Consider the following 27,974-nt stretch of genomic DNA (forward strand, 5'->3'; position numbering starts at 1 on the left):
TCAAGCAATAGTCTGTGAATATTTAGGTGGTTTTGAATATTATTCAATTACAAATGATGCTCTGGTAAGTAACCTTGTGCATATGTGTCTTCATTGTTTGGCGTATGATTGTAACCTAAAGTATAAATAACCCAAGAAAACTAGAGACTAATAGAAATATATTCAAAACACTCATTAAAACTTTTCTCACAATTTTCATGTCATATCTAGCATTATGGTAATTTTTTTAACTTTATCAAAATGAAAGAAAGTTCTGCTGTACACTTGTATAAAGTTGAAGTTTAGGTATTTCACAATAGGTATATTTTTTCTATTCAGTGGACTAAATGCATTTCTTGATGTAGGTTATGATGAAGCATCAGATGAAAAGATTATGCTTAACCATCAGGATTCAGTGTCAAAAACCCAAACACAAGTAAAGAAACAAAGAACTTTCAAAAGGGAAAGACTCTCTAGTAAGTACAATAATCATAAATAACTTCATATTATTTTAAATTAAACTCATCAGAAGATCTTTTTTCTTTGCTTCCTGAAGATATATCTCAGCATATATTTTGCAGAAATTTTACATGTTGATTTAAAGTATGAATACCCTAAGACAACTAGAGAGCAAAACTGAAATTATTGATACAATTTGGTTGGAATTTCTGATCATAAGACTATTTCATTCTCAGTATCCATTAAGGGCAATAATAGGTCAATAGTTGTCTTACTAGCTGTGTACCTTTCAGCCAACCTGGGAAATTTCTGCTCCAAAAGATCAGTAGGTGCCTCTGACCTATGTCAGTGTCTTTTTGCTATAGGCTTTGATGGGTGAAAAGAGGTCAGTAACTTAAAAACCAAATGGGGATCAGATGGGTCCGAGGGAAGGCAGCTTGAATGGCCTGTTGGAAGTCCTCCAGAGCATCCTGTTGGTTGGGTCTCCACTCAGAGGTAATAGCCTTTATGCTAACCCCACAGATATGTGCCATCAAACCCCTGTGGGCAGAATGCAAATGTGTTAGTAGTCAGAGTCCCATCAATATTCAGACTTTTTTTTTTAATAATTTGGGGAAGGGAGGGCCAAAAGATATGCAAACATCTCCTCTGGAGTAAGATTTTTATCTTCTACCCTGGAATTTCACTTGGATACTAAGTCCTTGTCTATATTAATGACCCAGCCATGTTGCCCCATATGGATCAACAGGGTGTGCAGTCCTGTGGGATGGTGCCTTTGCCTGGGCCCACCAGAAGGATGTCATCAATATAGTAGAAAGCTATTATTCCCTCTGTGAATGGGACATTTTCTAAGTCATGCTCTATCCATTGAAGATAGGCAGATGGGGAATTTAGGGAGCCCTGTGGAAGGACATTGGTGGCATATTTCAATTAATTCTACATAAGGGTAAACTGATCCTGGTCATTTGCATGAAGAAGGATGCTGAAAGAGAGTTCAAGTTGTTGGTTGCTATATACCAAGTTCCTTCACCTTGGGCAATAGCTTCTATGACAGTCACAATGCCAGTGCCAGGTTGGTACTAACACTGTGCAGCCTTAATTACTTAGTCTGTAGGCACCTGACGTTTTGTGCACAGGCCTGTTAAATGGAGAAATAGTCTATGGAATTTGTTGGCTTCTTTAAGCTCAGCAACAAGGGCAGTTATTTCTTTTTTACACCCAGGGAGTCAGTATTGTTTTTGGTAGATAGGGGCACTAAATTCTGGTAGTTGGGTCGCTCAAGATCTTCCACCTGCCCCATTAAAATATCCTAACTGCAGCAAATCCCGTCACAACATGAGAGTGAATGCGAGTGGTGGGTCACGTAAATAATACATCTATACTGACAATATATTCCATAGTAGAGGCCATAACAATGCACTGTACGGTAGTGTGGGCTGGAAAAGGTTTCTGTTTGTGGTGGTGGCCCCAAACCAGACAGCATTATCTGTTTTCCCCTCATCCTGGTGCCAGGGCTTGTGGGGATTACAGTTATCAGTGTACCGCCATCCAAAAGGCCCAAGAAATGTAATTCTCACCTGCCTGCAATTTGTACTGGAATAGGCCCTTATATATCTTTACTGGGGATGTAGGTACCTTGGTATAACCCTATCTTGTTTTTTATTTTTGAAAGCTGTGATCAGGGTCAGTGTATGTGGAGTTCTTTGATCCATCTCAGAATTCATTGATAAAGGTAGCGAGAATAGCACTTGCATTATTCATAGCGGCCACCACAAAGTGGACCATAGTGGGGCTACATGTTGGGTCCTCATGGCCCATCATCTAACAATGAGTACCTTGGTGGAGAGCATTAATTTCCTGCTTTGAGACCCCACTGTATGGTAATCAGGCCCATAGATTTTTAGGTAAGGTCATTGCCCATAACATCCAGCAGAGGGAGCATGATTACCATTTTTACATTTTACATTTTACATTTTTACATTATTACATTTTTTCTTTCTGGGCAGTAATTTCTGCATGCCTGAAAATTTGCCAATTAGGATCTGACTATGTCACAACTGACTGACACAACTTATGAGGAAATTTGATTCAGCTTGATAACCAATAGCATTCACAAAAGTGAACTTAGAAATCTGAGTCTGGTAAGACCCAAGTCTAAGTTCTCTCCAGGTCACTGGGCAAAGTGATTCCAAAGTCCTATACATTCTTTTATATTAAAGGCATGAGTCTTGGTGTCAGGACTTAGAACTAACAATAGTCATAGAGTATAACTCAGCTTTCAGGGTCTCTGATGACTTTTAGGTCTGTCTCTGGAGAACCATAGCCATTAGCTAGGGAATTGTTTCCCTAGCTCTCTTAAGAGTCCCTCTGTTAGATCTCTAATTTGACTCATTAGTGGAACTTGACCAGAGTTTGGAGGCTAAAGTGAAGGTCCAATGTTCCCTTCAAACTGAAAGTCTTATTTAACAATTTGTGAGAACTTTCTAAGAGTGCTCTGTGGCCTCCACCAGCACTTGCTGAGGCTCACTGGCTAAGTGTCCCACTGGATCCTCACACTCTTGCAGTTGATCCATTTGCACAGTCCCAGGGTGGCCCAAATCTTCTCTCACACCTCCTAAAAGTCCTTTGTAGGATCTACAGCATTATGTTGATCACTTTGCTCACTGTACCAGTTTCTCAGAGAGCTAGAGAGCTGCCGGTTGTCAAGTTGGCCAATTAAGATAACAAACTAAACAAAGTAAAATTCTGCCTTTTTTCGCTTACTCTGATAGTATAAGCAAGAATCTAAACAGAAAAGGGCTGAAGCTCTACCAGTCTTCCATTTTCCCCACAAAACAGCACTAGGCAAGGGTCAGGTGTATCATTATAGACAGGAGAGAGTGGGGGCAACATCTCACTGCCCCAAACAAAAGGCTCCTGCTGTTTTAAGGACACTGGGCCCAGGGGAAGGATGAGGAGGCAGAGTTTGGAGCAGATAAGTACTTTACACCGAATCAGACTGAGAGCAGTGTCTTCCAGGTCTGTCTTTAAGGTGGCATAGGTAGAGGCATCTGAACAGTACAGGTTCAGTACATCTGAACCTCTGAATGGAGGTTCCTAGGCCAGAATGCAGATAAATTTAAGATCATGGCCATCTAGAAGTGGAGGTTAAGGGTCAGCCTGACTGCAGCTACTTCTAGTGCGTGCAGTGTGTACATCAAGTCAGTGTGGGGTTGGAAGCTTTTCCCTATAAGAACTGCCAGGTAGGTTTGTAATTGCTTATGGGGCTGAAAGATCATATTACAGGGTTTGGACTTGCAGTTGGAACCTCAGTGTATGTATACACACACACACACACACACACACACACAGGCACACATTCATATGTACCTATACCTACATACACATAAAAGTGAACATATATATGCATATACACATACATAGGCATATTTAGAAATTATGAGTTCTTACAGGCACCTTCCATTCCACTTAATACCCTTAGGGCTTGTTTTTGCCTGCCTTCATTTTATATGTGGATGTCCTTCCACAGTGAGAATCCTGACTTTGAGCAACATCAACACATTTATATATTCACTCCATCCTATAATACTTCTAAAATTGTTTCACAGTCACTTAGCTGATACCACTAGGGAAAAAACCTACTAAAATTTTTGTGATTTTTTTTTTTTTTTTTTGCATCCCACTCTCTTGCCTAAGACTGAGAGTATATGTCAAATACTGTTGATGAACTACTTGGATTTGTGCTTATTTTTTCCAGCAGTAGATTGATTAAGGTTGCTTCCAACGTTAGTCTTTTTATTTTTTACTTTAGTTTTATTTTTGGAATATGTAAAACATGAACCTTTTCTAAAAGTAATAAATATGCAAAAAATATATATAAAGCATAATTCCTTTCTTATTCCTTCCCTACATTCCTTAGTCCTCACCCTCCTTTAGTAGGTATCCAACTAAATTGGTTTTTGGTTTCTCTTTTCTGTTTCATTGAAAAAATAACTTTTTTCCCTCTTTATGTATTTCTTTCTTATGTCCCTTTCTTTCTTTTACAAAAGATGAAAAAGATAGCATGCTAGATTTATTTTATTTTATTTTATTTTTTTTGCGGTACGCGGGCCTCTCACTGTTGTGGCCTCTCTCGTTGCGGAGCACAGGCTTCGGATGCACAGGCTCAGCAGCCATGGCTCATGGGCCCAGCCGCTCTGCGGCATGTGGGATCTTCCCAGACCGGGGCACGAACCCGTGTCGCTGCATCGTCAGGAGGACTCTCAACCACTGCGCCACCAGGGAAGCCCTAGATATCCTTCATTTCAGTTTTTTTTTCATTTATTGTTGCCTCCTAGAAATCCCTCCAATTCGTTTTATAGAGATCTTTTGCATTTCTTTTACAGCAGTAGGTACACTTGTTTATACTACATCATGTACCATAATTTATACTTTACCGTAGTTTATAATATATACTTTAAATTATTCAACCAATCTTCTATGCTTATATATTTTGCTGGTTTTAGCTATTTTGCAATTACACATAATACTGTAATGAAAAACTTGTACTTACACATTTTCTTTTTTTTTTAAGAAGTCAACATAGGTTTTTTTAAAAATATCTTTATTGGAGTATAATTGCTTTACAATGGTGTGTTAGTTTCTGCTTTATAACAAAGTGAATCAGCTATACATATATATATATATATATATATATATATATATATATATATATATATATATATATATATATATCTCCCCATATCTCCTCCCTCTTGTGTCTCCCTCCCACCCTCCCTATCCCACCCCTCTAGGTGGTCACAAAGCACTGAGCTGATCTCCCTGTGCTATGCGGCTGCTTCCCACTAGCTATCTATTTTACATGTGGTAGTATATATACATTTTCATTGTTTGGCCTATAAATATGTATTTAGCTAAAGTATAAATAACACAAGAAAACTAGAGACTAATATAAAACATATTTGATGCCTAGGAATATTTATGAAACACGGAGACCGTTTCAACATACATCTATCAAAAATGATCTTGCAATTTTCATGTGGATCTAGCATTGTGGCAATTTACTTAAAACTTTATAAAAATGAGAGAAGATGCTGCTGCATAATTATCATAAATTTGAAATTAGAGATTTCACAATAAATCTCTGTTCCCATTTAAGTGGAGTGAATGTATCTCTTTTTGTAGCTCATGATAAGTACCAGATAAAAAGCTTATGCATGAGAATCAGGATTCAGTGTCAAAAATCCAACAGCAAGTAAAAAAAGAAAGAAATCTCAGAAGGGAAGGACACACTAGTAAGTATAATAATTATAGATAATTTTTAAATATTTTAAATTAAACTCATCAAATGATCTTTTTTGTTTGGTTCATGGATATGTATTTGGGCATACGTTTTATTTTATTTTATTTTTTAAATTAAGTCAATTTATTTATTTTTAATTTTTTGGCCTTGCTGCGTGGCATGTGGGCTTAGTTCCCCAACCAGGGATCAAACCCACGCCCCCCTGCAGTGGAAGTGCAGAGTCTTAACCACCAGACCAGCAGGGAAGTCCTGGGCATATATTTCATAGAAAATTTCCACTCTGACCTGAAGTGTTAATACCCTAAGATAATTAGAGAACAGAAACAAAAGTATTGATACCTTTTGATTGGGATTTCTAGTACTAAGATTACTTTAAGGCCTTGGGTTATGTACTCAGTATGATTCAATAACAGACCATCAACTGACTCTTAAAGGGTGTACGCTTCTGAGCTCTCTCCAGGAGATTTGGGTCCATAAGTTCAGCAGTTGACTCTGACCTGTCTGTGGCAGTGTCCTTTAGTCATAGCCTATAGTTGGTGAACAAAGAGGTGCTGAGACCTGTAATTCAAACAGGAAATGTGGATCACAGGGACCAAGGGGAACGGTCAAATTCAATGTCATGAGATTTTTCCATATGTTTTCATCAAGAAATTTTATAGTTTTTGGTCTTAAGTTTCAGTCTCTAACCCATTTTGAATTAATTTTTGTGTATGATGTAAGGTAAACATCCAACTTTATTGTTTTACATGTAGATATCAGTTTATTCAACTATTTCTTAGAGACACTGTCCTTTCCCCATTGATTGGTCTTGACACCCTTATTAAAGGTCATCAACTATACATGTGAGGGTCTAAGCTCTTTGTTCTATTCCATTGGTCTGTATGTCTGCCTTTATGCCTCTACCACACTATTTTGATTACTTGTGCTTTGTAATAAGTTTTGAAATTAGTAAATGCTAGACCTATAAATTTGTTATTCTTTTTCAAGATGTTTTGGCTATTTGGGATCCTTTGAGATCCTGTATAAATTTTAGCATGGGTTTTTCTATTTCTTCTGCAAAACATGCATTTGGATTTTTATAGGGATTACACTGAACCTGTAGATTGCTTTGGGTAGTACTGAGACCTTAACTATATTAAGTTTTCAAATCCAGGAACATGGGATGTTTTTTCATTTATTTGTCTCTTCTTTAATTTCTTTCAGCAGTGTTTTTTTTTCTCTCAGCAGTGTTTTTTTAAATTAATTTTTATTGGAGTATAGTTGCTTTACAATGTTGTATTAGTTTCTACTCTACAGAAAAGTGAATCAGCTATACATATACATATATCCCCTCCTTTTTGGATTTCCTTCTCATTTAGGTCACCACAGTGCATTTAGTAGCGTTCCCTGTACTATACAGTAGGTTCTCATTAGTTATCTATTTTATACATAGTATCAATAGTGTATATATGTCAATCCCAATCTCCCAATTCATCCCACCCACTTCCATTCCACCTTGGTATCCATACGTTAGTTCTCGAGTCTGTGTCTATGTTTCTGCTTTGCAAATAAGATCATCTATACCATTTTTCTAGATTCCACATATATGTGTTAATATACGATATTTGTTTTTATCTTTCTGGCTTCACTTCCATGTTCTGGCTATCATCAGTAGTGCTGCACTGAACATTGGGGTGCATATAGCTTTTTGAAATACATTTTTCTCTGGGTATATGCCCAGTAGTGGGATTGCTGGGTCATATGGTAGTTACATTTTTAGTCTTTTAAGGAACCTCCATACTTTTCTCCATCATGGCTGTATCAATTTACATTCCCACCAACAATGCAAGAGGGTTCCCTTTTCTCCACACCCTCTCCAGCATTTATTGTTTGTAGATTTTTTGATGATGGCCATTCTGACCAATGTGAGGTGATACCTCATTGTAGTTTTGATTTGCATTTCTCTAATAATTAGTGATGTTGAGCATCTTTTCATTTGTTTGTTGGGCATTTGTATGTCTTCTTTGGAGAAATGTCTATTTAGGTCTCCATTTTTTGATTGGGTCATTTTTTTGATATTGAGCTGCATAAGTTGTTTGTATATTTTGGAGATTAATCCTTTGTCAGTTGCTTCATTTATAAATAGTTTTTCCCATTCTGAGTGTTGTCTTTTTGTCTTGTTTATGGATTCCTGTGCTGTGCAAAGGTTTTAAGTTTCATTAGGTCCCATTTGTTTATCTTTGTTTTTATTTCCATTTCTCTAGGAGGTGGGTCAAAAAAAATCTCACTGATTTATGTCAAAGAATGTTCTGCCTATGTTTTCCTCTAAGAGTTTTATAGTGTATGGCCTTACATTTAGGTCTTTAATCCATTTTGAGTTTATTTTTGTGTTATGGTGTTAGGGAGTGTTCTAATTTCACTCTTTCACATGTAGCTGTCCGTTTTCCCAGCACAACTTATTGAAGAGGCTGTCTTTTCTCCATTGTGTATTCTTGCCTCCTTTGTCATAGGTTAGGTGACCATAGGTGCGTGGGTTTATCTCTGGGCTTTCTATCCTATTCCATTGATCTATATTTATGTTTTTGTGCCAGTACCATGCTGTCTTGATTATGGTGGCTTTGTAGTATAGTCTGAAGACAAGGAGCCTGATTTCTCTGGCTCCGTTTTATTTTGTTTTTATTTTTTTACTGTGTCTTTTTTTTCTGGCTCCGTTTTTCTTTCTCAAGTTTGCTTTGGCTATTTGGGGTCTTTTGTGTTTCCATACAAATTGCAAAATTTTTTGTTCTAGTTCTGTGAAAAATGCCATTGGTAATTTGATAGGGATTGCATTGAATCTGTAGATTGCTTTGTGTAGTATAGTCATTTTCGCAATATTGATTCTTCCAATCCAAGAACATGGTATATCTCTCCATCTGTATCGTCTTTGATTTCTTTCATCAGTACTTTATATAGTTTTGTGTGCACAGGTCTTTTGCCTCCGTAGGTAGGTTGATTTCAGCAGTTTTATAGTTTTCAGTGTACATGCCTTTTGCCTCCTTGGTTAAGTTTATTCCTACATATTTTATTATTTTTGATGAATTGTTTTCATAGTTTACTTTTCATATTGTACATTAATAGTTTGTAAAAATGTAACTGATTTTTACATGTTGATTTTGTACCCTGAAACTTTGCTGAATTCATTTATTAATTCTCATGGGGTTTTTGTGTGTGTGTGTATGCATGTGTGAATCTTCAGGGTTTTCTATGTATAAGGACATTTTATCTATGAACAGATAATTTTACTTCTTCCTTTCTAATTTTTATACCTTGTATTTCTTTTTTTGCCCAGTTGCTGTTGTTAGGACTTCTAGTACTACGTCGAATAGAAGTGGTGAGAGTGGGCATCCTTGCCTTATTTTTGATCTCAAAGGAAGTTTTTAGTTTTTCACCACTGAGTGTGATGTTAGCTGTGGGCTTTGCATATATAGTCTTTATTATATGTGGGTATTTTGCTTTTAATCTTAGTTTGTTGAGTGTTTTGTTTAATCATAAAAGGATGTTTAATTTTCTGTATCAGTTGAGATGGTCATGTGTGGTTTTCTTTTTTTCCTTCATGCTGTTAATGTGATGTGTCACATTAATTGATTTTCATGTATTAAATCAACCTTGCATTCCAGGAATAAATCCCACTAGGATGTGGTATTTAATCCTTTTAATGAGCTCTTGAATTCTGTTTGCTAGTATATTGTTGAGTTTTGCATCTGTGTTCATCAGGGATACTGGCCTGTAATTTTCCTTTCATATAATCCCTTTGTCTGACTTTGGTGTCAGGTTAATACTGGCTTCATAGAATGAGTTTAAAAGTTTTCCTTTTCATTTTTTTGGATGAGTTTGATGAGGACTAGTGTTAATTTTGTTGTTGTTGTTGTTAATGTTTGGTAGCATTCTGCAGTGAAGCTGTCTGGTCCTGGGTTTCTATCTGTCGGGAGGTTTTTGGTTACTGATTTAATCTACTAGTTACTGTTCTTTCAGATATTCTGTTTATTCATGATTCAGTTAGTAGGTTGTGTTTCTTAGAATTCATCCATTTTTTTCTAGGTATTTCAGTTAGTTGGCATACAGTTGTTCATAATGTTCTCTTATAATAATTTTTATTCCTATGGCATTGGTTGTAATGCCTCTTCTTTCATTTCTTATTTAATTATTTGAGTCTTTTCCCTTTTTTCTTAGCTAATCTAACTAAATGTTTTCAATTTCGTTGGTCTTTTCAAAAAACCAACTCCTGGTTTTATTCGTTTTCTTTATTGTTTTTCTCTTCTCTGTTTCACTTACCTCTGCTCTAATCTTTATTATTTCCTTCCTTCTGCTATCTTTGGGTATAGTTTTATCTTCTTTTTCTAGCTCCTTGAGTTGTAAAGTTAGGTTGTTTACTTGAGATATTTCTTCTTTTTTAATGTAAGCATTCATAGCTATAAATTTCCCTCTTAGCACTGCTTTCATCGCATTGCATATATTTTGTTATGTTGTGTTTTCATTTTCATTTGTCTCAAGATAATTTCTAATTTCTCTCACAATTTCTACTTTACCCGTTGGTTTTTTTGAGAATATATTTTCATATTTCCCACATATTTGTGGATTTTCAAGTGTTTCTGCTACTATTAATTTCTAGTTTCTTTCCATTGTGATCAGAAAAGTTATTTTGCGTAATATCAGTATCCTGGAGAATGTTCCATGTGTACTTGAGAAAAATGTATTCTGATGTTGTTAGGTGGAGTTTTTTTTGCATATATCTGTAATGTCCAACTGGCCTATAGTGTTGTTCAAATCCTCTAATTTTCTTATTGATCTTTTTTCTGGTTCTTTCCATTATTGAAAATGAGGTTATTGAAGTCTCCTACAATTTTTGTTTTATGGTCTATTTTTCCATTCAATCTGGTTAATGTTTTCTTCATGTATTTAGGAGTTCTCATGTCTGATGAATATATGTTTATATATATAAACACTATAATGTTTATATTTATATTTATAATGTTACATATTCCTGGAGAATTGACCTTTTTCTTATTATATAATGTCTTACTTTGTCTGTTTAACAGGTTTTGACTAAAGTCTCTTCTGTCTGATATTATAGTATAGCCATCACTATTCTCTTTTGGTTACCATTTGCATGGAGTATCTGTTCCCATCCTTTCACTTTCAGTCTATATATGTCCTTAGACCTAAGTGAATCTCTTGTAGACAGCATTATAGGTGGGTCTTATTTTTTATACGTACAGCTAGTCTGTGTCCAGGGAGTTTAACCCACTTACATTGGTAGGTTGTGTGTTTCTAAGAATGTATCCATTTCTCTAAGTTATCCAGTTAGTTGGCATACAGTTGGATAGGAAAGGACTTACTTTTGCCATTTTGTTAATTATTTCCTGTATGTCTCATAATTTTTTGCTCCTCATTTCCTATTTTACTTTCTTCCTTTGTCTTTCATTGATTTTTTTTTGTAGTGACATGCTTTAATTCTCTTCTCATTTCCTTTTGTGTACTAGTCTTCTCAGGCTGCCATAACTGAAAGCCATAGACAGGATCACTTAAAAAAAAAAAAAAGAAAATTATTTATTACAGTTCTGTAGATGAAGTCCAAAATCTAGGTGCCAGTAAGTTAGATTTCATTCTGAGATGTCTTTTCTTGGCTCATAAGTATCCACCATCTATTGTGTACCCACATGACCTCTTCTTTGTGTGCAAATGGAGAGAGAGAGATAGAGAATGAAAGCTCTGGTGTCTCTTTTTATTAGGGCAGTAATCACATCAGATCAGGATCTTACCCTTATGATGTCATTTAACCTTAATTACTTCCCTCCCCCCATCTCCAAAACCATCATATTGGAGGTTAGGGCTTCAACATATGAATTTTGGGGGATACAAACATGTATCCATAACATGAATAGTCTATAAATGTTTTTGTTATGGTTACAGTAATCTATTTTATACTGGTAACAAGTTAACTTCAAACACATACATACTTCAGCCACTAAACTGTACTCCTTTAAAGCTCTTTCCCCTCACTTTATTTATTGGTGTCACAAATCACATCTTTCTATATTGTGTGCCCATTAACATAGATTTATAGTTATTTTATGCTTTTTCTCCTAATTCTATATAAGAATTAAAAGGGAAGTTATGCATCAAAATTTCAGTAATATAGGTTTCTACATTTGTCCATATATTTACCTTAACCAAAACCTTTATATTATCATACAGCTTCATGATGCCATCTAATATCCTTTCATTTCAACTTGAAAGACTTACTTTAGTATTTCTTGCAGAGCAGGTCTAGTGGTATGAACTCCATCAGCTTTTGTTTATCTGTGAAAGTCTTAATTTCCCCTTCAGTTTTGAAGGACAGTTTTGCCAAATATCACATGCTTGGTTGACAGTTCTTTTCTTTTGCAACTCTGAAAGTATCATCCCACTGTCTTATGGCCTGCAAGGTTTCTGAGAAATTCATTTATAATCTTATAGAGCCTCCCTTGCACATAACAAATTGTATTTCTCTTGCCTCTTTTAAGATTTTCTCTTTTTCCTCGACTTCTGACAGTTTGACTACATTGTGTTTTGGTGTTGGTCTCTTTGGGTTTTTCCTAGTTGGAGTTTATAAAGCTTATTGAATTTGTATATCCATTTCTTTTTTAAATTTGGTTAAGTTTTGTCATTTCTTCAAATAAACTCTGCTCCCTTTTTTCTCTCTTCTCTTCTGGGACTTTCATAATCCATATCTTGGTCCACTTGATAGGGTCCCATAAATCCTTCATTCTCTCTACACTTTTCTTAATTCTTTTTTCTTTTTGCTCCTCAGATACAATGATTTCACATGACCTGTCTCCCAGTTTGCTGACTTTTTTTTCTGCCTGATCAAGTCTGATGGTGAACCCCTTTAGTGAATTTTTCAATTCAGTTATTATATTGCTCAGCACCAGAGTTGTTTTTTTTTATAGTTTCTATATCTTTCTTGATATTCTAATTTTGTTCATGCTTCATTTTCCTGATTTCATTTAGTTTATATTCCTTTCAGCTCATTGAGAATTTTTAAGACAGTTGTTAAAATTCCTTGTGAGGTAATTCACAGACCTGTGGTTTTTTAGGGTTGGTTTCTGGAACTTTATTTTATTCCCATTATTGGGACATGTTTCCATGTTTCTTTGTATGCTTTGTCATATTTTGTTGAGATTTGGGAATTTGAAAACATAGCTATCTCTCTCAGTCTTTTCAGATACAGGGGAACACCTTGACTAATAAGCCTCACATGGAGGTTCTGATACTTCTCAAACCTTCTCTGGGGATGTATCTTCTCTGGGCTTGTGTGTACTCTTTTATTCTAGTATATATGACTTTTTTTTTAACTCTCCTGATTTCCCTAAGAGGCTCTCTCCTGTTTCTTCTCAGGAGCTTTTTGTTTTGGTTTCTAATGTATTCCTCCACCTGTAATCTCTTGCTCCTCCATCATTTGCAGAACTTCATAACCCCTGCAGCTCTAATGTGTGACGGCACTTGCCTTTGTTTTCAGCAGCCTCCCACCTGGTATCTAACTATGGAACTGTCCCCATCAGCTTTCCAGATCAGGCAGGACAGCAACCAATGACTCAGGCAGTGCCTAGACATGACAGAAAGTTGGATGCAAGTTTCACTCTTTTCATCCCAATGGAGGATCTGGAAATTGCGAGACTTCCTTGTGACTGTGGCACACTGTGGCACACTGTGCCAGGGAGATGGTGGAGCTAACTAAGCTGGGCAAAATGCCATGACCCTTCCTACCCTCTTTGGTACAGTTTTTCTTGGTCAGTAATGCACTTGGATGATGCAGTTTCTTAACTGGTTTCTAGAGTTCTCATAATGGTATTTTGATCTGTATATTGTTATTAACTTAGTGTCTCCATGGGGTAATGAGGGTCTGGAACTTCCTAGTCCTCTATCTTCCTGATATTTTATCCTATAATTAAGTTTTAACTTAAGTATGAAAGTCCTACGTAGGAAATATAGAGAATGATAGAAAGCACATGTGATGCCTAGCATTATTAATGAAATAATGAGACAGTTTTAATATATACCCATTAAAACTCTTCTCTTTTCATATTAGATCTAGCATTATGGTAATCTACTTATAAGTTTATAAAATTGAGAAGAATTTATGCTGTACATTTGTTATAAATTTTGGGTTCACAATAGATCTGTTTTTCTATTTACTTGATTATATGCTTCTCTTTATGTAGCTCAGTTTGAAGTACCAGATGGAAATCTTCTCTATGAGGATCAAGACTCAATATCAAAAACACAAATGCAAGTAAATACACAAAGAACATTCAAAGGTAAAATATACCTTAACAAGTATAATAATTACAGATGACTTTAAATTATTTTAATTAAACTCAGTAGAAAATATTTTTCTTTGGTTCATGAATATGCATCTGAGATTATATTTTATGCAATATTTATAGTTTCTTTGATGTTAGTTGTAAATACCCTAAGAAAATTAGAGAGCAAAAGTCAAAGATCAGCTTGGTGCTTTGTGACCGCCTGGAGGGGTGGGATAGGAAGGGTGGGAGGGAGGGAGACGCAAGAGGGAAGAGATGTGGGAACAGATGTATATGTATGACTGATTCACTTTGTTATAAAGCAGAAACTAATTTTTTTAAAAAAAGTCGAAGTATTCATAACTTTCATTGGTATTTCGGGTTGTAATATTATTTCACAGCCATAGGTCATATACTCAGACACCAAGGCTCAATCATAGGCCAATAATTTTCTCACAAAGGATGCATACCTTTCAGCAGACTGGAAGATTATAGGTCCAAAACTCCAAAGGGTGTCTGTCTGTGACCTATGATAGTAGCCTTCTACCACAAACTGTACTTGGTGAACAGAGATGTTGCTGAGAGCTGTAACTCAAACAGCAAATGAGGATCAGAGGGCCCCAAAGGAAGGATAGCCTGAGAGGCCTGGTGGAGGGCCTCAAGTGCGTCCTCTTGGTTGTGGCCCCACTGAAAAGAGTGGCCTTTGAAGTAATCTAATAGTAATGGATGTAATGGATGCCATCAAGAACCACACATGGGGACTGTGAGAGTGCAAGTATCCAAATAGTCCCACCAATAGCTGAGCCTCATTTTCAGTTGTTCAAGTAGAGTGTGTCAAAGCTTGGCAGTCTTCTCCTTTGGAATGAGATGTTGTGCCCCCCACAGATTTTGCCCAGGGATTTCAGTTAGGTACTGGGTAACTATGTCTTATCTGTAATAATGGTCCAGCCATGTTGCTACATATTGGTCTGTAGGATGTCTAGTCCTTGTTAAGTGGTGCCCTTGTATGGGCCTATTTGGATGATGTCATCAATAGACTGGAAGGCTAGTGCTCCCTCTGGGTGTAGGACATTTCTAGGTCATGACTGTTTAGTGAAAGATAGTTGTGGAATTTATGTAGCTTTATGGAAGGACATTAGTGAGGCATTGCAATATATTCCCCATATGATGAACTGATCCTAATCATCCATGTGGACAGAGACACTGCATAGGGTATTTGCACTGTCTATTACAGAATACCAAATTCTCTCACTATGGACAGTAGCTTCCATGACAGTCACAATATCAGATACAACTAGTGCCTGGGGACTACATCACTGAGCTGCCAATTATCACTGGAGTCTCTACACACACAAGGACATATGCCCAGGTCCACTGAGCTACTGAATGAAGAAACAGTCTCAGGGAGAATTTCTGCTTCATTAAGCTCATCAATAAGGACAGTTATTTACTTTTCTTCTTCACTCATTTGTTTTTGAGGAACAAAGTACTAGATTCTGGTAGTTGAGTAGTTTCACAGTCTTCCACTTGTCTTGCTAAAGTGGTAATTTCTATCAGGGTTTAGGGGTGAATGCAAGTAGGGGTTCATGTAAACAATACTTGTATACCAATAATGCATTCAACAGTGGGGGCCATAACAATGGAGTTTTGAGGTGGCCTGAGTGGGTACACTGTTGTGGGGTCTGGGTAAGTTTCCCATTGGTGGTGGCCGTGGAGTACCACCTCAGCATTATGTGTCCTCCTCATCCTGGTGTCAGGGGTTGTGGTGATCACAGTCACTTATGCACCCATGTCCCACAGGCTTGGAAATGTAATTCTGCACATCTCCATTGAACTCTAACTTTATCATAAGTCCTCACATTCCCACTGGATATATGGGGCCCAGCCTAACCCATAGTCTTGTTTATCTTGAAAGCCGTAAAGTCTTGGTAAAAGTTGGCAGAGTATTTTGATTCATGGCAAGGATCACTGGGAAAAGCAGAAGCCTAGCACCTGTGTTAGTCATAGGCCACAGTAGTGGCCTGTTGGGCCTCCCTTATCCCACTGCCTGCCCTTTGGGTCCTTGGTAAATATCCCATCAATCTACTCCTTTGAGACCCTGTTTTGGGGGTAACACACCCTTTGATCTCTTTAAGGCCTTTGCCCAGATGGTCCGGGGTGGTTACTAGACTACCATTTTTACATCATTCTCTCTTCTGGTCAGTCATTGCTATCTTGGCATTATTCACTATTAATTGTCCAGAAATTTGTCAGTTAAGGTCCAGATTGTGCCGTAGACCAATTTCCCTGACTTTATTAGGATGTTTATCGAGCTTGATGTCCAGCAATAGTGGCACAAATGAACCTAGGAACCTGAATCTGGTTAAAAAAAAAAAAAAAAAAACAATCTCATCATCTGCTGTCCTCATTCCCTCATTGTATATCTTAGGCACCACCAGGGTGGCCTTTTCAAGTATAGTTAAATCATGTTTTACAAAGGCAAGGATGAGCCATCTGTCAGATCCAAAACAGTACCCAGCTGAGGAAGGAGAGAGTCTTGGATGTCTGTATTTTTTCATACTCCTTTATTCCACCTCCTTGTGCAATGTGGCCATTGTCAAGGCTCTCCAAAAAATGTTTCTGTATTAGCAACCCGGCAAGGTTACATGATTACTTCTTTAACAAGATACTCCTTTAAATGTGAAGATGAACGACCCACGTCTATAAGTTCTCTTCAGGTCACTGGGTAAAGTGATCCTCAGCACTCCTTTTCATTAAATCATGAATCGCAGTAACCACTATGGCAAAGGCTGAACATAAGTTTCAGGAGCATTAGATCTAACAGTAGTCATTGAGTGCAACTCAGCATGCAGGGTCACCAACAACTTTTGATCCCATTATTGATGAAACTGTAAGTAGCCAAGGAATTGCTTCCCCAATTTTGTCAGAATCCCTCTGTTTGATGTTTAATTTGACCCACCCACTGGGCATCTTGGCCAGCAAAACAGGACTATTAAAATAGGAGGATCATGTAAACAATAAAATAACACTCTGCTAAAGCATGTCGCACAATCTGTCAGCAGTTCCTGAGACACATTGGCCTGAATGGTCATGTGCCCTGTGGGAACCTCAGACTCTAACAAATGACTCAGAAGTGCCCCCTTAGAGAGCCCTGAGGACTCACTAGTGCTCCTTCCAGAAAGGAATTGTGCTTCATTGACCACATTGCTCACTGTGCTAACTTGTCAGGGAGAGAGCTGCCAGTTTTTGAGTTGGTCAAGTAAGACAGCAAGTAACTTGAAAGTAAATTTAAGCGTTTATTCACTTACTGTAATAGTATGAGTCTAAACAGGAAAGGTTCCCAGCCACACCAATATTCCATTTTCCCCCACAGAACATCATTGGATGAGGGTCAGATACATCAGTGCTGACAGGGCTGGGGTGGGGGAAGATCATCTCACAACCAAAGGAGCTCCAAACAAAAGGTTCTTACTGTTCTATAGATCTGAGAGGAGGTAGAAGTGGGAGGTCTAGGAGGAGTGCAAAAGTACTGAAAACAGAGTCAGAGATAATAAAAATGTCTACAAGGTCCAATGAAAAGGTGGTCTATGTACAGGGTCTCAGCTGAGTCCTCCCCACATAAGAATGCTTCAGAATTGAGGCACTCAGACTAAGAATGCAGGTATGGCCTTAGTCCATGACTGCACTACTTCCAATGTCTGCAGTGCACTGGCTATGTCTCAAAGTCTAGTGTGGAGTATGAAGATTTTCCCCATGACAGCTGCCAGATCAAGCCTTTATAATTGTCTAAGGTTGGGCCTGACAGCTCACGCAGAAGATTTTGGCATGTTGTCAGTGCCTCAGTGTAAACACATATGCATGTCCACATACAGGTACACATGAAATACATATATGAATATACATATCCATATAGTCATCTTCATGTATGCTTACATACATAGGCATGTGCACATATATGTGTATATGCATATTCACAGACATATTTAGAAATCATGGTTTCTCAAAGACACTTTCAATTTCATTCTCTCCCCTCAGGACTTGTTCTTATCTTTCTCTGTTTCCGGTGTGTATATCCTTCCTTCCACAGTGTGAATCTGACTCTGATCAACATCAGTACATTTACTCATTTGCTCTATCTTATAATGCTTCTAAAATTATTTCAGAATGTAGAACCCTAGAAAAACAAACCTACTAAAAGGTTTCTGTGATTTGCAAACATAGAGAACAGATTTGTGGCTGCCAGGGGAGTGGAGGGTGGGGGTGGGATGGATTGGGAGTTTGGGATTAGCAGATGCAATCTATTATATATAGGATGGATAAACAACAAGGTCCTACTGTATAGCACAGGGAACTATATTCAATATCCTGTAATAAACCATAATGGAAAAGAATATGAAATATATATATATAACTGAGTCAGTTTGCTGTACAGCAGAAATTAACACAACATGTAAATCAACTGTACTTCAATAAAACAAATTAAAAAAATAAATTCTCCAATAAACAACTTACGGTTGAAAAAGAGGAAAAAGGTTTTGTGATTTGTTTACAGTTCACCCCTCTGCTCTTTTGCCCAGGAGTGAGGGTGTACGTCAAATACTATATTGATGATTTACTTGCATTAGTGCTTTCTTATTTCCTTCAGTAGATTCAGTTCTTTAAATTTAGTTTCAGTTTTAGTTCCTTTTCTTATCCTTTGTAATTTAATTTTTCTGTTGATACATAATTGACATATAACATTAGTTTCAGATGTACAACATACTGACTTGAGATATGTATATATATTACAAAAAATATCACAACAATAAGTTTAGTTATCATCTATCACCACGTATAGTTAAAATTTTTTTCTTGTGATGAGAATTTTTAAGATCTACTCTCTTAGGAACTTTCAAATATGCAATGCAGTATTAACTGTAGTCACCATGCTGTACATTTTATCTCCAGTACTTATTTATTTTATAACTGCGAGTTTGTACCTTTTGACCACCTTCACCCATTCACCCACCCTCTACCCCCTGCTTTTGGCAACCACTAATCGGTTCTATGAGTTTTGATATTGGTTTTGTTTTTGTTTTAATTCCACATATAATTGAGATCATACAGCATTTGTCTTTCTTTCACTGACTTACTTCACTTAGTATAGTACCCTCAAAATGCATCCATGTTGTCCCAAATGGCAAGATTTCCTTCTTTTTTATGGCTGAATAATATTCCTTTGTATATATGTATACTACATTTTCTTTATCCATTCATCTGTCCATGGACACTTAGGTTGTTTCCATGTTTTGGCTATTATATTATTATTATAAATAATGCTGCAGTGAACATAGGGGTTTAGATATCTTTTCAAGTTAGTGTTTTCATTTCCTTTAGAAAAATACCCAGAAGTGGAATTGCTGGATTGTAAGGTAGTTCTATTTTTAGTTTTTTGAGGAACCTCCCATAGTGTTTTCCACAGTGGCTGCACCAAATTACCTTCCCACCAACAGTGCACAAGGGCTCCCTTTTCTCCACATTCTCACCAACACTTATTTCTTGTCTTTTTGATAACAGCCATTCTAACAGGTATGGGGTGGTATTTCATTGTGGTTTCGAGTTGCATTTTCCTGACGATTAATAATGTTGAGAACCTTTTCATGTACCTGTAGGCCACCTGTAATGAAACATGTCCTTTCAAACCCTCTATCCATTTCTTAATCAGATTTTTTTCTGCTTTTGCGTTGTATGAGTTATTTCTTTATTTTGGATATTAACCCTTTGTCAGATATACGATTTGCAAATATTTTCACCCATTCTGTAGGTTGCCTTTCATTTTGTTGATGTTTTCCTTTGCTGTGCAGAAGCTTTTTAGTTTGATGCAGTCTCACTTGTTTAGTTTTGCTTTTGTTGCCTTTACTTTTGGTGTCAAATCCAAAAAGTCTTCACCAAGACTGATAATGTCAGGGAGCTTACCGCCTATGTTTTCTTCTAGGAGTGTTATGGTTTCTGGTCTTACATTCAAGTCTTTAGTTAATTTGCATTGATTTGTGTGTGTAAGATAGTGGTCCAGTTTCATTCTTTTGCATGTAGCTGTCCAGTTTTCCCAACATCATTTATTGAATACACTGTCCTTTCCTCACTGTGTATTCTTGGCTGATTTGTCATAAATTAATTGACCGTATATGTGTAGGTTTATTTCTGGAATCTCTGTTCTCTTCCATTGATTTATATGTCCATTTTTATGGCAATACCGTACTGTTTTGATTACAATAGCTTTGTAATACACAACTGACCCTTGAACAACACAGATTTGAACTGCATGAGTCTACTTATACACAGAGTTTTTTCAGTAAATACATGCTGTGGTACTGCATAATCTGAGGTTGGTTGAATCTGTGGATGCAGAGCCATGGCTATAGAGGGCCAACTGTAAAATTCTGTGTGGATTTTCGACTGTGTAGGTGGGAAGGGAGGTCAGTGCCCCTAACCCCCATGTTGTTCAAGGGTCAGCTGTAGTTTGAAATCAGGAAGTATGATGCCTCCACCTTTGTACTTTTTTCTCAAGATTGTTTTGACTATAAAGGATCTTTTGTGATTCCATACAAACTTTAGGATTTTTTTGTTCTATTTCTGTGAAAAATGCCATTGGAAATTTAATAAGGGTTGCATTTAATCCATACCTTGCTTTGGGTGGTGTAGACATTTTAAAAATATTAATTCTTCCAGTTCATGAGAGTGGAATATCTTTGTATTATTTTTGTCTTCTTTAATTTCTGTCATCAATATTTTATAGTTTCAGTGTATGAATACTTCATCTCCTTTGTCAAATTTACTTTTTTTCTTTTTGATGTCATTGTAAATGGGATTATTTTCTTAATTTCTCTTTCTCATAGTTTGTTGTTAGTGTATAAAATGCAATTGATTTTTGATTTTTTTATATTGATTTTGTATGTTGCACCTTTACTGAATTCATTTATTAGTTCTAACAGCTTTTTGGTGGAGTCTTCAGGATTTTCTACATATAGCCTTTATTGGGTTGAGGTAAATTCCTTTTATCCCTAATTTATGGGAGTTTTTATCATGAAAAAGCATTGAATATTTTCAGATTTTTTTTCTGCACCTGTTGAGATGATCGGGTAATATTTATCCCTTGCTCTGTAATGTGGTGTATGTGTCACATTGATTGATGTTGGACCATCCTTGCCTGAGTAGAGTAGATACCATTTGGTCATGGTGTATGATCTTTTTAATGTGCTGTTGAATTGTTTGCTAGTAGCTTGTTGACAATTTTTGCATCTGAGTTCATCAGGGATATTGGCTTGTCATTTTCTTGTGGTGTCTTTGTTTGGCTTTGGTATCTAGGTAATGCTGGCCTCATAAAATGAATTTGGAAGTTTCTGTTGGTGAATGTTTGTGTCCCCCCCATAATTCATGTGTTAAAATCCTAATGTCCAATGTAATTGTATTAGGAGTGGGGAGGTGCTTAGGTCATGAGGATGGAGCCCTCATGAATGGAATTAGCCCATTCATGAATGGGCTAAAATTTTAGAAAAATTTTCTGTTTTCTGTTTCATTTATTCCTGCTCTAACCTTTATTACTTCCTTCCTTCTGATAACTTTGAGTTTAGTTTATTTTTCTCTTTCTAGTTCCTTGAGGTGTAAAGTTAGGTTTTTTTATTTGAGGTCTTTTTTCTAGCTGCCCACAGACAATCCAGCTATGTTGATTGCTTCAGTGTTCTAATTAAGGTGAGATAGAAGTGGGCCTCTCAGGCAGCACCCTGAAAGGCTTTGAGAGCCTTATACTCACTTCCCTCTCTCTTTCTCCCATGGGAAAAATTGTGGGTGAGGGAATCTCTCTCTGTGTTGAGCTGTGCTGACTTGGTGGAGGGGTGACATAGGTAAAGCAAAACTGTTCTTCTTACCCTTTTAATGCAGCTATCTAGGATGTTATGTTCCACCAGCATGCTGGAACTTCTTGAGTGGACTCTGAAGCTCTCATAAATGTATTTCATCCATGAATTGTTAAATCAGTGTTTCCGTGGACTATGGGACTGCGATCTCTTAGCCTGCCATTTTGCTGATGTCACTGCCTGAATTATTTTAAATTAAAGTGATCAGAAGATATTTTTCTTTGGTTCATGAATCAGTATTTAAGCATATATTTTATAGCAGTTTTACACTTAGTCTAAAAGTGTGAATACCCCAAGATAGCTAGAGAATAAAAGCCAAACTATTCATAACTTTTGGTTGGTATTTCTAGTCATAAGACTATTTCATGACCATGGGTCATATACTAAATATACACCAAGGCCTTGTAACAGGCCAATAGTAGTCACTTAAAGGGTTTGTACCTTTCATCTGACTCCAGGTGACTATGATACCAAAAGCCTAATGGGCGCCTCTGGCCTCTGGCAGTGTCCTTCTGCCATAGGCTCTAATCAGCAAACTGAGAGGTTGCTGAGATCTGTAACCCAAACACAAATGTGTATCAGAGGAGCCAAGGGGATGGACAGAGTCAGAAACCTGTTGGAGGGCCTCTAGGACATCCTGTTGCCATGTCGTACTCAAAGGTAGAGACCAAAAATGGTATCCTAATAGACAAACGCCATCAAGATGACCACATGGTGAATGTCAAAGTACTAGTAGCTGAAAAGTTCCACCAATCTTTGGGCCTCCTTTGTGTTTGTGGGGGCTTAGAGGAACTAAAGCTTGGCAGTTGTCTCCTATGGAATGAGACATACTGCCTCTTCTCAGTTTACTCCCAGAGATTTCACTTGGGTACCAGGTCCTGGTACTTTTTCTGTATTAATGGCCCAGACTTAACTGTCACATGTAAGTCCACATGCTTTCTGTGTTTGTTGGGTAATTCCCTTGCCTAGGCCTAGTGGAGGTTATTGTTAATATAGGGGGAGGCTAGGGCTCCATGTGGGAGTGGGACTTTTTCCAGGTCATGGCCTTATGGAAGGACATTAAAAGTGCGTTGCAACCCATTACACATATGGCAGACTGATCCTGATCATCCCTGTGGACAGGGATGCTTAAAAGAGACATTTGTAATGTCAGTTGCTTTGTACTTGCCTCAGCTTGGGCCACAGCCTCTATGGCTGTCATAATTTCAGGTAACACTAGTGCTCGAGCTGCGTGACTGCATTGAGCCTCTAATAATCAATTGAATCTCCATACACCTGAGGCCTAATCCACAGGCCAGATGGGGCTACTGAGTGGAGAAATAGTCTTATGAAGAATTTTTGCTTCATTAAGCTCAGTAATGAGGAAGCTGTCTCTTTTCATCCTCTAGGGAGTTGCTTTGGTAGTCAAAGGGACTAGGTACTGGTAGACTGTTAGGTTCAGACTACCTAATAGACTACCAGAGCCACTGAAATGCCCTCAGTTGTAGTGTTTATGATCATGGCTTGCAGATAAGGATGGGGTGTTAAGGATGCACACTTAGACCATATATATATATATATATAGTTTTCCCTCATCTTGGTACAAAAGGACCAGGGAATGAAATTCTTCCTCACCTCCCCATTGAACCGTGACCTTGGCAAATGTTCTCATGTTCCCAGTGAGGACATAGGGACCTTGGCCTAACTCATAGTCTTGTTTATTTTTAAAGTTAAGAGGTTTGGGTAAAAGTAGAGAGATGCACTCTGATTTCAGGTCAAGATTCACTGGGAGGGTTGGAAGGAATATTATTTATATTAGTCATAGGAGTTGTCAGTATGTGGACTCTGTTGTGCCCCCAGTGGCCATTATCTAGTCACAAGTATCTGATGGAGAGTCTATCAGTCTCCTCCTTGAGACCCATTGTTGGGTAACAAGACCCATAGATGTCTTTGGGAAAGACCTTAACCCAATGATCCAGGAGTAAGTACCCAATTACCATTTTTACATCACTCTGACTACTAGTGAAAAGTTAGTGTCTTGCCAGTAGCTGCTTTTTCTTTGCTTGGAAATTTTTCATTTCACACATGGATTGTGCCATGAACCAAGTGACATCACCTTATAAGGAGGTTTAATTGAGACAGGTGACCAGTGAGAGTGGCAAGAATGAACTTAAATCTGAGTCTGGTAAACAATCTCATCATTTACTTTTCTTACTTCTCATTGTCAAATCAAGGAACTATCAGGTGGCTTGCAGAGCCCCTTATAGGTGGCCGTAAGAGTAGACCAAAAAAGTTTTCCAGTGTCAGAGAACTCACCACGATTGGACCAAACCAGTCCAAGAACAAATAATAGCTAGTAAAGGAAGGAGAAGGTCTCAGGTGTACATGACATTTCTCCCACCTACCTCCTTCTTTATCCTCCTTGGTCAAAGTGGCCATGGAAGATGTTCTGAAAGAGGGGGTTCTGTAGTAACACACCAGGAAAGGTGCTTCTGTCCTTAAATAATTTTAACAAGATTACTTGCTTTGTGGTGGAATCAAACTATCCAAATCTCTTTGGTTTCTTTGGGTCACTGGGCAAAGCAATCCTGAGGGCTCTACCTACTTTCTCATTAAATATGAGAAACATTTGTTGCATCAAGGATGTCATCACTGCCCGGGACATGTTTAGATTTAACAGTAGTCCTCGTGTCCTATTCTGCATGCAACTTTAGGTGACCAGCTACATTGTTTTCTGGTTTATCTTTCTTGTATTTCCTTTTCTAAAGGTAAGTATCTTATATTTTCTTTTCATTTCCCATTCTTTTCTTTCCTAAAAGATAGCATACTTGATACCTTCTCTTTTCATTTTTTCTACAATTAATCTATCTCCTAGCAGTCCCTCGAAGTTGGGTTATAAGTATCTTTTTATAGCTTTATGTGTAACTCTTTGTACCACATCATACACCATAATTTGTGTTACCCTAATTCATAGTATGTACCTTGTTTTTCAACCAATCTCACATGCTAGTACATTCAGGTGCTTTTGAGTATTTTGCAATTAAAAATATCATGTAATGAATAACCTTTACATATACATTTTCATTATTTGGTCTATGAGTATATATTAACCTAAGCTATAGTAATCTAAAACAAGTAGGGACTAATATAAAATATATTTGATGCCAACAAATATTTATGAAACAGTGAGTCTTACACACATTAAAATTTTCCTCACAATTTTTATGTCAGGTCTAGCATTATGATAATTTACTTATATTTTATGTTTATAAAAATGAAAGAAAATACTGCTAAACATGTGTATAAATTTGATATATAGGGATTTCACAATAGACCTGTTTTTCAGTTTAATGCACTAAATATATCTCTTTATGTAGCTCATGATCATGTGTCAGATGAAAATCTTATGTCTAAGCATCAGGACTCAAAGTCAGAAACAGAAATGCATGCAGAGAAACAAAAATCTTCTAGAGATGAAAGTCTCATTAGTAAGTATAATAATTATAGATGACTTTAAATTATTTTAAATTGTACTCATCAGAAGATCCTTTTTCTTTGGTTCGTGAATATGTATTTGGGCATTTTTTTTAACTAGTTAAAAGAATCATTGTATTTATTTTTTACACAGCACAAATGCAGGTGACACAGTAAGTCCATAATTCCTCACAAAATTTATTAACTTATCAACTGAGAATCTATGTTCTTAAAATCTGCATCATTCATAGCTATACACTCTATGGAATCCATTCCATAGTAGCAGAGGAGAACCTTAACTCAAAGCACCAAGTTTCCAGGCATTACTGCAAATATCTTGTTTGCATTCTCTGATACATGCAGTCAAATTGCCTATGAAGCAAATACCAATTCACCTTAAGCTCCAATGGATAAGGGAAAACAATTGGGAAACCAACATTATTCTTACATCTAAAACTGATTCTACCTGTTTACCTTGTTATATTTCTTTCCATGAACACTTTAACTTTTTTTTTTTTTTTTTTTGCGTTACGCGGGCCTCTCACTGTTGTGGCCTCTCCCGTTGCGGAGCACAGGCTCTGAATGCGCAGGCTCAGTGGCCATGGCTCACGGGCCCAGCTGCTCCGCGGCATGTGGGATCTTCCTGAACCGGGGCACGAACCTGCATCCCCTGCATCGGCAGGCGGACTCTCAACCACTGTGCCACCAGGGAAGCCCCATTTTAACCTTTAATGGAGCTATAATTAATATGAATATAAATTGAAACTTAAACATAATCTCTTACAGATTCATCTAACAATTTAGGACGTTCATATCTGTTTCATAAGTCCTGAGGAAAACAAAACGTGACCTCTAATCTAGAATATTCTTGCAATCTTTATTAAAAGTTAAATTAGAATTTTATAGCAAAGTAATATGGTCTGTTTGTCCAAATTATGGATTTAAAAATTCCTTAATTTATTTAGATTAAGATACAAAGCTGATTTCCAGTATATTTTATAGGAGTGTGTTTTCATTTTTTGAACAAGCAGGGTTCAGTGGACATTTTTAGGATCTTGCTCGCATCAGCCCTGTGTATACCCAGAGATTACTGGATCCACTAAATGGACAATGAAAACTGGTCGAGGCTGTTGATGAAAGCTTCAACAGGAATCTGATACACAGACACAGACTTTATTGTTATAGTCAGTGGAACTGAAGTCTTCCTTAAAACTGTGCTTCTGATAGGCTGAAGATAGAATAATGAACTGTTAGTTCTTTAAGCCAAAAATGCATGGATCTGTTCTACAAAGGCTTCATTCTCTGCCTGTGGTCAGTAACTTGAGGGTCTTCTGTAGATTCTGCACTGCATTGCTGACATCTTCATGCTGCAAAGCTCTGCCAGCGTTATTTGCAGTATTTCTGAGGTCTAGCAAAGTCCTCTGATGTTAGTTGGGTATCTCCCTGGGAAACTGTACTGAAAAGTGCAGGATCAATGGCCAGAATAGTCTGTGGATAGTGTTACTTGTTACACCTGTGCTGTGAGGAACTTCTTCTGGGGTATTAGCAGGAATGTGGGCACCGGGAGGAATTTGTATTCCAGTAAAGCTGCTTGATGGCATGTTGCTTGGGTCATACGTTGAAGATGACGACTGAGGGGCTGAGTGGGCAGAGAGGTTGCTCCAGCATTTTCATTTTCTTCAACATCATTATCTTCTTCAATCCCACCAGGCCCTGCTTGAGGAGTCTCTCCATTCTTTAAAAAATTATGAATATATGTTGCCTTCCACCTTGCATACTTTCTGTGTTTCACGTTTTCAACAGTGAGTTCTCCAACCGCTATTTCGACATCTATTAAAAGACTTTCAGTTAGAAGGACTTGATCATGTTTTTGTGAAATCGCCCAGCATGATCTTCATTATCTACGTACAAAAACATTTTCAAAGCATAAATCTCCAAATGGGCAGAGCCAACTATTTCTTGAGTTACAGCTTCATTATCACCCAGCTGTTTCATAAGAGCTTCTAACTGATCCATTAGCTTTGGTGAAAATGTACAACATTCAGGGGTTTTGCTATCAACCTTCATTCCTGTTTGCATTGCATACAAACGACAGTAATAAGCCACCACGGGGGGCCCCACTTGTCATGCTCCTGAGCCGTCCTCAGATGATGCTGTACGCTCTTAAACTGTGGGGGCAGTGGGGGCAGTGGGGGCAGCGGAGCAAGTGTGGACATCTCCACTCCAGGAATCCTATTTGGGCACGTTCTTATAGAAATTTTGCGCTGACGTAAAGTATGAATGCCCTAAGATAATTAGAGAACAAAAGCAAAACTGTTGATAACTTTTGGTCGGAATTTGTTGTCTTGAGACTGTTTCACAGTCGTGGGTCATGTGTTCAGTATCCCCTGAAGCCAATAATGGACTAATAATTGTCTCTTAAAGGGTGTGTACCTTTCAGCGAGCTGTTCCTAGAGATGATGAATTAAAAACCCCAACAGATGCCTCTGACCTGTGGCAGTGTCCTTCTGCCTTAAGCTCCAGTTGGTGAATAGATAGTTGCTGAGATCTGTAACTCACATGGCAAAATGGATCAGAGGGGCCAAAAGG

General features: G+C 37.4%; 1 protein-coding gene and 1 pseudogene across 2 annotated transcripts in view; one reads left to right on the forward strand and one right to left on the reverse strand.

Moving 5' to 3' along the window:
- The window catches only part of CCDC7 (coiled-coil domain containing 7), a gene marked incomplete at its 5' end in the record, with an annotated part of 156,497 nt that overhangs the window by 39,143 nt on the left and 89,380 nt on the right, over nt 1-27,974 (forward strand). The window contains 5 exon segments of the mRNA XM_081228226.1: nt 345-455; nt 5,623-5,631; nt 5,634-5,732; nt 13,960-14,055; nt 25,289-25,399. Of these exon segments, the coding sequence (XP_081084352.1) occupies nt 345-455; nt 5,623-5,631; nt 5,634-5,732; nt 13,960-14,055; nt 25,289-25,399 (426 nt within the window).
- LOC308613453 (vacuolar protein sorting-associated protein VTA1 homolog) lies at nt 26,681-27,643 on the reverse strand (annotated as a pseudogene). Its single transcript has one exon. The product of its transcript is annotated as a vacuolar protein sorting-associated protein VTA1 homolog (transcript).

Source organism: Mesoplodon bidens (assembly GCF_964165515.1).
Source record: "Mesoplodon bidens genome assembly, chromosome: 3".
NCBI classification, from domain to species: Eukaryota; Metazoa; Chordata; class Mammalia; order Artiodactyla; family Ziphiidae; genus Mesoplodon; species Mesoplodon bidens.